The sequence below is a fragment of the Pecten maximus genome, chromosome 8 (genome assembly GCF_902652985.1).
Source record: "Pecten maximus chromosome 8, xPecMax1.1, whole genome shotgun sequence".
In the NCBI taxonomy this organism is placed as follows: domain Eukaryota; kingdom Metazoa; phylum Mollusca; class Bivalvia; order Pectinida; family Pectinidae; genus Pecten; species Pecten maximus.
Window position 1 is genome coordinate 43,972,693 of NC_047022.1, and position 10,634 is coordinate 43,983,326.

At 39.4% G+C, this 10,634-nt stretch overlaps 1 protein-coding gene across 1 annotated transcript in view; it reads left to right on the top strand.

Annotated features, from left to right (window-relative positions):
• Window positions 1–6,909, top strand: part of LOC117333616 (transient receptor potential cation channel subfamily M member-like 2) — a 30,132-nt gene extending 23,223 nt beyond the window's left edge. Inside the window, exons 21-22 of the mRNA XM_033892997.1 lie at window positions 5,207–5,409; window positions 5,632–6,909. Coding sequence (XP_033748888.1) covers window positions 5,207–5,409; window positions 5,632–5,720 — 292 coding nt within the window. The 3' untranslated portion in view covers window positions 5,721–6,909. The remainder of the gene's footprint in view (window positions 1–5,206; window positions 5,410–5,631) is intronic.
• The last annotated feature ends 3,725 nt before the right edge of the window (window positions 6,910–10,634 follow it).

Below are 10,634 nucleotides of genomic sequence, written 5' to 3' on the forward strand. Positions count from 1 at the left end.
CGGTCGTTCACTACCTCCTTTATACGGTCGTTAACTTCCTTCTTTATGCGGTTGTTTAACTTCCACCTTTATACGGTCGTTAACTTCCACCTTTATACGGTCGTTAACTTCCTTCTTTATGCGGTTGTTTAACTTCCACCTTTATACGGTCGTTAACTTCCTTCTTTATGCGGTCGTTAACTTCCACCTTTATGCGGTCGTTAACTTCCACCTTTATACGGTCGTCAACTTCCACCTTTATGCGGTCGTTTAACTTCCACCTTTATGCGGTCGTTAACTTCCTCCTTTATGCGGTCGTTAACTTCCTCCTTTATACGGTCGTTAACTTCCTTCTTTATGCGGTCGTTAACTTCCTCCTTTATGCGGTCGTTAACTTCCTCCTTTATACGGTCGTTAACTTCCTTCTTTATGCGGTCGTTAACTTCCACCTTTATGCGGTCGTTCACTACCTCCTTTATACGGTCGTTAACTTCCACCTTTATGCGGTCGTTTAACTTCCACCTTTATACGGTCGTTAACTTCCTCCTTTATACGGTCGTTAACTTCCTTCTTTATGCGGTCGTTAACTTCCACCTTTATGCGGTCGTTAACTTCCTCCTTTATGCGGTCGTTAACTTCCTCCTTTATACGGTCGTTAACTTCCTTCTTTATGCGGTCGATAACTTCCTCCTTTATACGGTCGTTAACTTCCTCCTTTATGCGGTCGTTAACTTCGTCCTTTATACGGTCGTTAACTTCCACCTTTATGCGGTCGTTCACTACCTCCTTTATGCGGTCGTTAACTTCCTTCTTTATGCGGTCGTTTAACTTCCACCTTTATACGGTCGTTAACTTCCTCCTTTATACGGTCGTTAACTTCCTTCTTTATGCGGTCGTTAACTTCCACCTTTATGCGGTCGTTAACTTCCTCCTTTATGCGGTCGTTAACTTCCTCCTTTATACGGTCGTTAACTTCCTTCTTTATGCGGTCGATAACTTCCTCCTTTATACGGTCGTTAACTTCCTCCTTTATGCGGTCGTTAACTTCGTCCTTTATACGGTCGTTAACTTCCACCTTTATGCGGTCGTTAACTTCCTTCTTTATGCGGTCGTTAACTTCCTTCTTTATGCGGTTGTTTAACTTCCTCCTTTATGAGGTCGTTAACTTCCTCATTTATGCGGTCGTTAACTTCCTCCTTTATGCGGTCGTTAACTTCCTCCTTTATGAGGTCGTTAACTTCCTCCTTTATGCGGTCGTTAACTTCCTCCTTTATGTGGTCGTTAACTTCCACCTTTATGCGGTTGTTTAACTTCCACCTTTATACGGTCGTTAACTTCCTTCTTTATGCGGTTGTTTAACTTCCACCTTTATGCGGTCGTTAACTTCCACCTTTATACGGTCGTTAACTTCCTTTCCCTTTATGCGGTCGTTAACTTCCACCTTTATACGGTCGTTAACTTCCTCCTTTATACGGTCGTTTAACTTCCACCTTTATGCGGTCGTTAACTTCCTCCTTTATGCGGTCGTTAACTTCCACCTTTATGCGGTCGTTAACTTCCTCCTTTATGCGGTCGTTAACTTCCTCCTTTATGCGGTTGTTTAACTTCCACCTTTATGCGGTCGTTAACTTCCACCTTTATGCGGTCGTTTAACTTCCACCTTTATGCGGTCGTTTAACTTCCACCTTTATGCGGTCGTTAACTTCCACCTTTATGCGGTCGTTAACTTCCACCTTTATGCGATCGTTAACTTCCACCTTTATGCGGTCGTTCACTTCCTCCTTTATGCGGTCGTTAACTTCCTCCTTTATGCGGTTGTTAACTTCCTTCTTATGCGGTCGTTAACCTCTGCTTTATGCGGTCGTTAACTTCCTCCTTTATGCGGTCGTTAACTTCCTCCTTTATGCGGTCGTTAACTTCCTCCTTTATGCGGTCGTTAACTTCCTCCTTTATGCGGTCGTTAACTTCCTCCTTTATGCGGTCGTTAACTTCCTCCTTTATGCGGTCGTTAACTTCCTCCTTTATGCGGTCGTTAACTTCCTCCTTTATGCGGTCGTTAACTTCCTCCTTTATGCGGTCGTTAACTTCCTCCTTTATGCGGTCGTTAACTTCCTCCTTTATGCGGTCGTTAACTTCCTCCTTTATGCGGTCGTTAACTTCCTCCTTTATGCGGTCGTTAACTTCCTCCTTTATACGGTCGTTAACTTCCTCCTTTATGCGGTCGTTAACTTCCTCCTTTATGCGGTCGTTAACTTCCTCCTTTATGCGGTCGTTAACTTCCTCCTTTATACGGTCGTTAACTTCCTCCTTTATGCGGTCGTTAACTTCCTCCTTTATGCGGTCGTTAACTTCCTCCTTTATACGGTCGTTAACTTCCTTCTTTATGCGGTCGTTAACTTCCACCTTTATGCGGTCGTTCACTACCTCCTTTATACGGTCGTTAACTTCCACCTTTATGCGGTCGTTTAACTTCCACCTTTATACGGTCGTTAACTTCCTCCTTTATACGGTCGTTAACTTCCTTCTTTATGCGGTCGTTAACTTCCACCTTTATGCGGTCGTTAACTTCCTCCTTTATGCGGTCGTTAACTTCCTCCTTTATACGGTCGTTAACTTCCTTCTTTATGCGGTCGATAACTTCCTCCTTTATACGGTCGTTAACTTCCTCCTTTATGCGGTCGTTAACTTCGTCCTTTATACGGTCGTTAACTTCCACCTTTATGCGGTCGTTCACTACCTCCTTTATGCGGTCGTTAACTTCCTTCTTTATGCGGTCGTTTAACTTCCACCTTTATACGGTCGTTAACTTCCTCCTTTATACGGTCGTTAACTTCCTTCTTTATGCGGTCGTTAACTTCCACCTTTCCTTTATGCGGTCGTTAACTTCCTCCTTTATGCGGTCGTTAACTTCCTCCTTTATACGGTCGTTAACTTCCTTCTTTATGCGGTCGATAACTTCCTCCTTTATACGGTCGTTAACTTCCTCCTTTATGCGGTCGTTAACTTCGTCCTTTATACGGTCGTTAACTTCCACCTTTATGCGGTCGTTAACTTCCTTCTTTATGCGGTCGTTAACTTCCTTCTTTATGCGGTTGTTTAACTTCCTCCTTTATGAGGTCGTTAACTTCCTCATTTATGCGGTCGTTAACTTCCTCCTTTATGCGGTCGTTAACTTCCTCCTTTATGAGGTCGTTAACTTCCTCATTTATGCGGTCGTTAACTTCCTCCTTTATGTGGTCGTTAACTTCCACCTTTATGCGGTTGTTTAACTTCCACCTTTATACGGTCGTTAACTTCCTTCTTTATGCGGTTGTTTAACTTCCACCTTTATGCGGTCGTTAACTTCCACCTTTATACGGTCGTTAACTTCCTCCTTTATACGGTCGTTTAACTTCCACCTTTATGCGGTCGTTAACTTCCTCCTTTATGCGGTCGTTAACTTCCACCTTTATGCGGTTGTTAACTTCCTCCTTTATGCGGTCGTTAACTTCCTCCTTTATGCGGTTGTTTAACTTCCACCTTTATGCGGTCGTTAACTTCCACCTTTATGCGGTCGTTTAACTTCCACCTTTATGCGGTCGTTTAACTTCCACCTTTATGCGGTCGTTAACTTCCACCTTTATGCGGTCGTTAACTTCCACCTTTATGCGATCGTTAACTTCCACCTTTATGCGGTCGTTCACTTCCTCCTTTATGCGGTCGTTAACTTCCTCCTTTATGCGGTTGTTAACTTCCTTCTTATGCGGTCGTTAACCTCTGCTTTATGCGGTCGTTAACTTCCTCCTTTATGCGATCGTTAACTTCCTCCTTTATGCGGTCGTTAACTTCCTTCTTATGCGGTCGTTAACCTCTGCTTTATGCGGTCGTTAACTTCCTCCTTTATACGGTCGTTAACTTCCTCCTTTATACGGTCGTTAACTTCCTCCTTTATGCGGTCGTTAACTTCCTTCTTATGCGGTCGTTAACCTCTGCTTTATGCGGTCGTTAACTTCCTCCTTTATGCGATCGTTAACTTCCTCCTTTATGCGGTCGTTAACTTCCTTCTTATGCGGTCGTTAACCTCTGCTTTATGCGGTCGTTAACTTCCTCCTTTATACGGTCGTTAACTTCCTCCTTTATACGGTCGTTAACTTCCTCCTTTATACGGTCGTTAACTTCCTCCTTTATACGGTCGTTAACTTCCTCCTTTATACGGTCGTTAACTTCCTCCTTTATACGGTCGTTAACTTCCTCCTTTATGTGGTCGTTAACTTCCTCCTTCATGCGGTCGTTAACTTCCTCCTTTATACGGTCGTTAACTTCCTCCTTTATGCGGTCGTTAACTTCCTCCTTTATGCGGTCGTTAACTTCCTCCTTTATGCGGTCGTTAACTTCCTCCTTTATGCGGTCGTTAACTTCCTCCTTTATGCGGTCGTTAACTTCCTCCTTTATGCGGTCGTTAACTTCCTTCTTATGCGGTCGTTAACCTCTGCTTGATGCGGTCGTTAACTTCCTCCTTTATGCGATCGTTAACTTCGTCCTTAATGCGGTCGTTAACTTCCTCCTTTATGCGGTCGTTTAACTTCCTCCTTTATGCGGTCGTTAACTTCCTTCTTATGCGGTCGTTAACCTCTGCTTTATGCGGTCGTTAAGCTAAGATTTTTCTGTGGTTTTAGATTTACATTTCACTTGTATCAATCTCCAATTCTGCAATTCTTTCTTCGTATTCTTTATTATTTCCTCGACACCTGTCTTCAATCTTTCTTATCGTTTATATACTTTTTTTTTCACTGTCATTCTACTGAACAAAACCACCTTGAATCAGATTTAAATAGGATTTCATCATCTTTGTCTAGTTTTCAACGGGCTTTAGAACATAGCATACAGCTAAACTCAACATCTGTACGCGCATCCTGCAAAGACTCGTCGTCACCGGACTTCCGGTCTTGTTTCTCCCCATTTTTAAAGTTGTTTCCTCAAAAATATCATCACAAAAGTACAAATCGTGTAACCTGGATCAATTGCGTATTCAATGGGTAGACTTTCACTGCCTTAAATAGTAAATATCGACGAAAATCGCGACTACAGAGTTCCCTGAAACACATCCGTATCCATAGTGACGTCACTTAGACTAGTACTTAAAAATATTCAAATATTCGTGTGATGAAGGTGACAGAGTATATTCACGTCTAGAAGATTTATTTTGACGACAGCCGTACTGATCAACATTTTACTCTTGTCTTTTCAGTAACTCTTACGCGAAAGTTCAAGCTGAAACACACCTCCATTGGTGCTATCAGCGACTCACGCTCATCCACGAATGCTCAAGCCGTCCACGAATTCCGCTTCCCTTTAGGATGACATCAAAAGTTCTTCAAATGTTTTGTTGCTGTTTTTTGTCCTGCAATAAATGTAGGAGAAAGACAAATTACGAGGCAGCTGCCGTGTCAGGTTAGCAGTGTTCCAGCCATGTCACAGCTATTTAACAATGATGTACGACGTTTTGGCACACAAACGAAACGAAACGAGAAAAAATGAAACGCACCACCAGATACACAACTATTAAACTTTTGTTTTACAAGGTGTTCAAGAATGTCCTCACCAACTTATTGTGATTTTTTTTTATCTTGAACCTAGTTCTGTATAATGTAACATGTTTTCCTGTATTTGCAGATCCAACGGACGACAAGAAATGTAACTCTCTGACATTATGGGAGAAGGCTGTGGCAAATGAATTCCTGCAAGATCTCAGGAAATTGTAGTTAAAGGACAAAATTACAAGTCATTCGCGTATAGCTGACCATTAGCTCTTCAGTTTTTGTAAAGAGGTGCCCAGATGAATTATAAGACTATTACCTCCTTCTCCGTCTAGTTTGAATATCCTAGCGACAAAAATATAAGACTCAATTTTATCGGTAATTCTCTTACTCTGGAGACGCTTATGGGCGGCCGTTTTAGGATAAAATACAGAAATTACTTAAGTGCAAAAAAAGCCAAATGGCCATATAAAGTAAAAGCCTCCTCCCCCCGCCCAGGCCTGATAATGAAAATGGATGATAATCTAGGGATAAATTTATTACAGCCTTAAGTGTCACAGTAGTTTTTTGCACTTAAGTGTAAAAAAAGTTTTTTTGCAAGTTGTTTTGCACTTAAGTGTAAAAAAAAGTTTTTTGCACTTAAGTGTAAAAAAAAGTTTTTGCACTTTACTTTCCCCCTACAGAGAAACATACCAATTTATGCTCATCTATTACTCAGCAATGGCCAAGTTTGCAGTATTTGGGAGCAGCTATGTTACTCCTCTTGAGAGATGTTGTCATGGTGACCTTAAGGAAAATAATGATAACAAATGTGTTTTAGAAAAAAAAAATCTAAATCTCTATTTGTTGGGTAATTCCCAAAATGCAAGTAATATATAAAAAAAATCATAACTGTCAAAGTTAGTAATTAAATTTAATTTCCAATCTTGTCCACTATTATGAAATGTTATATTTATTCATACTATTGTTTCGTATGCATGTTCAGATTCGATCGCAAGACAATTACTTGATAGAGTACAACCCTGATGTTGTACTCATCCAACTAGGAGGAAATGACATCTCGGCGACATTATCCCCAGCGACATGTTCCTGAGACTTCCGACACTGCAGGTGGACCTACATCATGCTGGAATTCAGGAGGTGTACTTTTCAGAGATTGTGCGACGTGGTAACTCTGACAAGTCCCCCGGCCTGACAACGACCTCTTTTGAGAAACAACGGAAGAAGATAAATGAACAACTGCTTACTAGAGGACTTTGACTGTGACCAAGTGCATTTCACCAACTCAGGACCCAGTTCCATGCTTTGAGACGACCAGTTTTTGTTTAATTGATTGAAATTGATAAATAGAGGTTACACAACGAGTGGTTGTTGGATATGGAATTTATTTCACACGAGTAAGTTATTTTTTAAAAGTTACAAAAGACACGAGCTTTAGCGAGTGTTTTTTGCAACTTTTAAAAAATAACTTACGAGTGGGAAATAAATTCCATATCCAACAATCTCGAGTCGTGTGACCTGTTTCTACCACAATAATATCGGCTTGAATCAAAGGGAAACGTGGCCAAGTATAATTTCGCGTATGCAAATAAAGTGTACCGGTGACGTCCGGGACCCGGTGATGTGACGTCATTAGATTATTGATGACGTCAATAACAATTGCAGCTTGGGTCAAAGTTCACCGTGTTAGCCAATCAGAATGCGTACAGAGTTTATACCACGTGTGGTATAAACAGATTGTTAATCAACAGCTATAATGATTAACTGATTGTCTGAGAGTTGAATAACACGGGGTATTGTGGTAGAAATAGAGGTTACACCACGAGTGGTTGTTGGATATGGAATTTATTTCACACGAGTAAGTTATTTTTTAAAAGTTACAAAAAACACGAGCTTTAGCGAGTGTTTTTTGCAACTTTTAAAAAATAACTTACGAGTGTGAAATAAATTCCATATCCAACAATTTCGAGTCGTGTGACCTGTTTCTACCACAATAATATCGGCTTGAATCAAAGGGAAACGTGGCCAAGTATAATTTCGCGTATGCAAATAAAGCGTACCGGTGACGTCCGGGACCCGATGATGTGACGTCATTAGATTATTGATGACGTCAATAACAATTGCAGCTTGGGTCAAAGTTCACCGTGTTAGCCAATCGAAATGCGTACAGAGTTTATACCACGTGTGGTATAAACAGATTGTTAATCAACAGCTGTAATGATTAACTGATGGTCTGAGAGTTGAATAACACGGGGTATTGTGGTAGAAACATCTTTAATATGTCATGCTATGCTTTGTAATTTATAATATGTTTCAAGCGATTAATCTTAAAAATGTATAACTATTAACTAGGATCATTTCATGATAATCATATTTTATTTTATTATTCAATCAACTTTATTGCTTATGAGTTAGAAATGTAAACATTATGATTGATGTTGTTTCCATTATCATTATTTTTGTCTGTGTCATATTAATATTTTGATTTCAGATCTATCTGCTTTTGTATATAATATAATAATATAAATATCCGATTCCTTTTAAATGTTTAATTCCTTTAAATGTTTTGTGTACTACTTTATTGTATATAAAACTACCAGGTATATATCTGCCATTGATAACAATATATAACACAATAAATCATGATTAGTTTTCATAGTTGCAGTATATGGATTGTATTAATATCTTTGTTTTTTTTTATAATAAAAAGTGTTTAATAGTGTCCAATCTGGTTTTGTTCATTTTGTAAATGTAAGGGTTATGCCTTTAAAATACATAATTAAAAACAATTTTTGGTAAAAAAAAAAGGTATTTCAATATGTAATGGAAACAAAACAAATAACACAATTTATAAGCGATAAACACCTTTAATATCCATTCTGGTCCAGTTTCATGTCTCTATGAGGACTTTGTAAGAGTGACTTCCCTTGAATTGACCTGAAATTATGATAGACAAAAAATACCGATATTCGTACAAAATACGTATGAAATTTCAAGGAAAATATATCATTTAACAGATACAACTTCGAATTCACTTCCCTAGAAAAAAACAGTATTTAGGACTGTTTTGGTCATTTTGAGAATTAAGGGATTAAGAAGAATGTCCATCACTAATTACCTGTAGTAGCGTGCTAATTTGGGTCTTCCTCATCACGTGAAAATGCCCGTTTTCTGATATAAAATAAAGTATTTTCTAAACGTCTGACCGATTTGAAATCAAGAACAATTATGTATGAAATGTCAAATAAAATAAAGCATTCAACAGATTAAATTTCACTTCAGTAGAAAAAAAGGAGTATCCTGGACCGTTTTGGTAATTTTGACCCACTGCACGATACGAGTTTTGTTTTTACACCAATTGTTAAATTATACCAAACCAGAAATCAAACGTGTGACTTGCGTTTAATGTCAGTCTATTTCACCACAAAATAGGCTTTAAATCCAAGTGTGTTTCGAAACGCTACGAGGCGATGCAGCCAATATGGCGGCGAATTCGGTGTCACCTGGGTTTCAGAACGAGGCACTCTGATACTTCTGGGTGATATTTGGTAAGATATATAGACGGTTATCCCTGATATACAAGTCTCTGCTGTAACCAGGTTATGTACTGTTTATACATCTACTACTGTTTATAGATGGATGTGAACTTATATGGTATATATCAATAAAATACCTAGTTATTACTGTTTTATCTATATATGTATCATAACTACATAGTGTATAATTTTGTTGGTAAAATAACAATACATTAACATGATTGATTTTTTAGAAAAACCTTTATGAAATAAACAGATCTTGTACTTCAAATAAAGTGTTATTCATGTGCCGGTTTGTAATCGGGTACAATCAAACATCGTCCGACCAATTATATTCGGAACTCGACCGTTTATTTCGACCAACTTTTCCAAACCGAACCCTCTGTAAACCGATCAAATATCCATGTCCCATGCATGTTCGTTGTAAAACCTCAACTTATTTCCATCTTGTCTCTTTCCATTTCAACTCCGATCTCTGTTCCGTCCCTGTGTTTACCAGTTCTTTAGTTTTAAATGGACCGTTATCAATGAAATATGTAATACGCATGCGCAGCAAGACATGGCTGGGTAATATTTGATCCGAAGAAAATATGGGTAAATTGTCGATTTAAGATGTAATTTGACTACTTTCTTCTCCTGTTGATGTGAACTTTTAGTACAGTTTATATGAAACTACAAAACTTGGAGTCCTAGAGTGTGACAGTGCGTCTATTTTCCGTGCTACTGATCTGCCCATACCTTGAACGTGTATACATGTACATTGCGTGAGTACCTCTCACTGTAACATGCCACCTAAGAAAGTTCCTACCTTACCGGTATCGAGTGAAAAGAAACAAACTGATAAACATGTAACTGATAAATCTGAAGCTACGTTAAGTGCCACTCCATTCTCAAAACGTAAACTTTGTGACTCTACTATAAGTCCTCAATCCATGGAGGCCCCGGCACCAGCCACCTCCCGTGGCAGATTTGGTTCTCCCGGTGATAACCCTATTGACTCTTCTGGTGAGGGTACGGTTATTTCCCCACAATATGTGGTTGAATCTCAAGGTCAATTCTTTGACGTTTCAAAAATGATTGAATCAACTTTTGCTGTACCTGGTTTTGTAGACAAACTGTGCCCCTCAGTTGCCTCTGCCCTGGCCCCAAGTATCAACCAACTTATCTTGACTGCGTTACAACCAGTAACTGAGAAATTTGATTCAATGTTTCGTATGCTTGATGGTTTAAAACGCGAAAATTCTGATCTCAAGAGCCAGGTGAATGTACTTACTAACAGGGTTGATGAACTTGAGTCCTCCCATGAGGACCTGCAACAATATGGACGGAGGACATCCCTCCGTTTCCACGGTGTACCCCTCAGTGATTCCGAACTAAATTCCACTGACCAAAAAGTGGTTGACATTTGTAATTCCAATCTTGGTCTCAACATCTCTGAGGAAGACATCAACAGATCGCACATCATCGGTAAGATCGTTTCCGGAAAGGCCCAAATTATATGTCGCTTCCGTAATTGGAAAATTAAAAATCATGTCTACCAATCCAAAAAAAAACTTAAGACATTCAATTCTCCTAATTTTCGTGTCATTATAACTGAGGATTT